General features: G+C 37.1%; 1 protein-coding gene across 1 annotated transcript in view; it reads right to left on the bottom strand.

Annotated features, from left to right (window-relative positions):
- LOC106879818 (uncharacterized) overlaps window positions 1-2,336 on the bottom strand; it is a 64,882-nt gene extending 62,546 nt beyond the window's left edge. The window contains exons 1-2 of the mRNA XM_052973030.1: window positions 2,182-2,336; window positions 413-508 (exon numbers count right to left, since the gene is read on the bottom strand). Of these exons, the coding sequence (XP_052828990.1) occupies window positions 413-508; window positions 2,182-2,229 (144 nt within the window). The 5' untranslated portion in view covers window positions 2,230-2,336. The remainder of the gene's footprint in view (window positions 1-412; window positions 509-2,181) is intronic.
- Between the last annotated feature and the right edge of the window lie 6 nt (window positions 2,337-2,342).

Below are 2,342 nucleotides of genomic sequence, written 5' to 3' on the forward strand. Positions count from 1 at the left end.
AACACACCAGCATCGGTTGTCAAGCGATGGTGGGGGGGACAAACACAGACACACAAACAAACATACATATATATATATATACATATATACGACAGGCTTCTTTCAGTTTCCGTCTACCAAATCCACTCACAAGGCTTTGGTCGGCCCGAGGCTATAGTAGAAGACACTTGCCCTAGGTGCCATGCAGTGGGACTGAACCCCAGACCATGTGGTTGGTAAGCAAGCTACTTTACCACACAACCACTCCTGCGCCTTTCAAGGGAAATATTTCCTAATCATTATTCCTACAAACTGATTCCCAGATGGTCTTTATAATTGAGAACTAAGTGATCATCATGAACTTACCATGCATGAATGCATTTTTATTTAACATTAAAATAAAATTTAAAACAAAAAAATAATAACCACTTACAGTGTGTAGCACTCTAATATTATTGATGTTTTTGTTGATTGTACGAATTCGGTTTCTTATACTGTAGTGCTCATCCATAAGGTCCCTATTCATTATCTGAAATGATCAGTAGTTAGAATCAATGTTAGGTTTCAAAAATTCATTGCCAAAAATATAATGCATATTGCATATTGCACAAAACAGTGATTATTATGAAACAGTTGTATGATTTTATGTACCTTCACCATAATATAATAAAATCTACTGGGTCTGAAAATTCACAGATTTAGTAAACAACTGAACAAATTTTAGAAGCCAAAATCCAGAACATTACAGACAACATCACAGACAGAACTGAACTGATTGATAACAATGTTTGAAATCAAAGTAGAAGCTAATTTTTCTATATTTTTTTTTAAATGTTCAGTTATAAAATTATTGAGAGTAAATTTTGAGTGTCTTTTCTTTTTGCTTTGTTTTATATTTGCTATGTGCTTTTAAAATGTCAAAGGATAACCAATGCTTTCATGATACTACTACCATGTCCACTTCCACCACCATCACTATCAGATGAATATTAAAAAATAACACAAAAATATGTCAGCCAAGCCATGTAGCTAAAATTATTTACTTTCGTTTTGTTGGAGTCATCATGGCTAAAACTATATAGAACCAACATCTTTAGACGCCAATGTTTTAGTTTTTTATAATAATATAGGTTTCACAAGGCCAGTAGCTTTGCACAAGGGGGTAAGTTGATTATATAGACTCCAGTGCTTAACTGGTATTTTTTTTTTATCAACCCTGAAAAGATGAAAGGCAAAGTCCAACCTTGGTGGAAATTGAACTCAGAATGTAGCGGCAGACAAAATACCGCTAAGCATTTCGCCCGGCATGCTAATGATTCCGCCAGCTTGCCACCTTAATAATAATAATAATGATAATAATAATAATAATAATAATAATAATAATGATAATATAATCAACACTTAACTTTCAATAGCTCAGTTATCTTTTATTTATTTCAGTCATTTGACTGTGGTCGTGCTGGGGCACTCCCTTGAAGAGTAAATCAAGCCCATTACAGAATTTTAAGCCTGGTACTTATTCTATTGCTTTCTTATGCCAAATTGCTAATTCATGGAGACATAAACAAACTAACAACAGTTCTTAAGTGGTGGGGTGGACAAGCACAATCACAACACACACACTACAAACTTCCACATAGTTTCCACCCACCAAATTCACTCATAAGGCATTGGCTAGCTCAAGGCTTTGTGACTATAGCAGAAGATACTTGCCCAAGGTGCTGCACAGTGGAACTGAACCTGAAAGCAGATGGTTGCAAAATAAGCTTCTTAACTCCATAGCCATGCTTGCACCTATATGTAGAAGTGAAAGCATGGATGCAGTATGGGCAAATTTATAATCACATTCACACGCACACACACAATGCATGCAGGCACACACATGCACACGCACTCACACACACACACATGTATGCATGCACACATTCACATACACTCACACACACAACACGCACACATGTACATGCACCTATGCATACACACACACATGCATGCATGCACACACATGCACACATGCACACACACATGCACACACACACACACACACACACACACGCACACACACACACACACACACACACACACAAGGGCTTTGTAGAGTGTTTCTGCCTACCAAATTCACTCAGAAGTCACTGGTTAACTCAAGATGATAGTCGGAGGCCATGGTACCGCAGAGGAAGTATGAAAAATTTCTTTACTTACAGTGATGCTTCTTGTACTTTCCAGCTTGGCCATGCGGGGGTAATACATCAAGGTGTAGTTAACTTGGCGGCTTATATCAAGCAGGTCAATTAATCGAGTTCTTTGGTTGAAAGTGTGTTCCTTCAGAAGATAAACCTTCTCATAAAAATCAGTATAATCAT

This window comes from Octopus bimaculoides, chromosome 14 (genome assembly GCF_001194135.2).
Source record: "Octopus bimaculoides isolate UCB-OBI-ISO-001 chromosome 14, ASM119413v2, whole genome shotgun sequence".
In the NCBI taxonomy this organism is placed as follows: domain Eukaryota; kingdom Metazoa; phylum Mollusca; class Cephalopoda; order Octopoda; family Octopodidae; genus Octopus; species Octopus bimaculoides.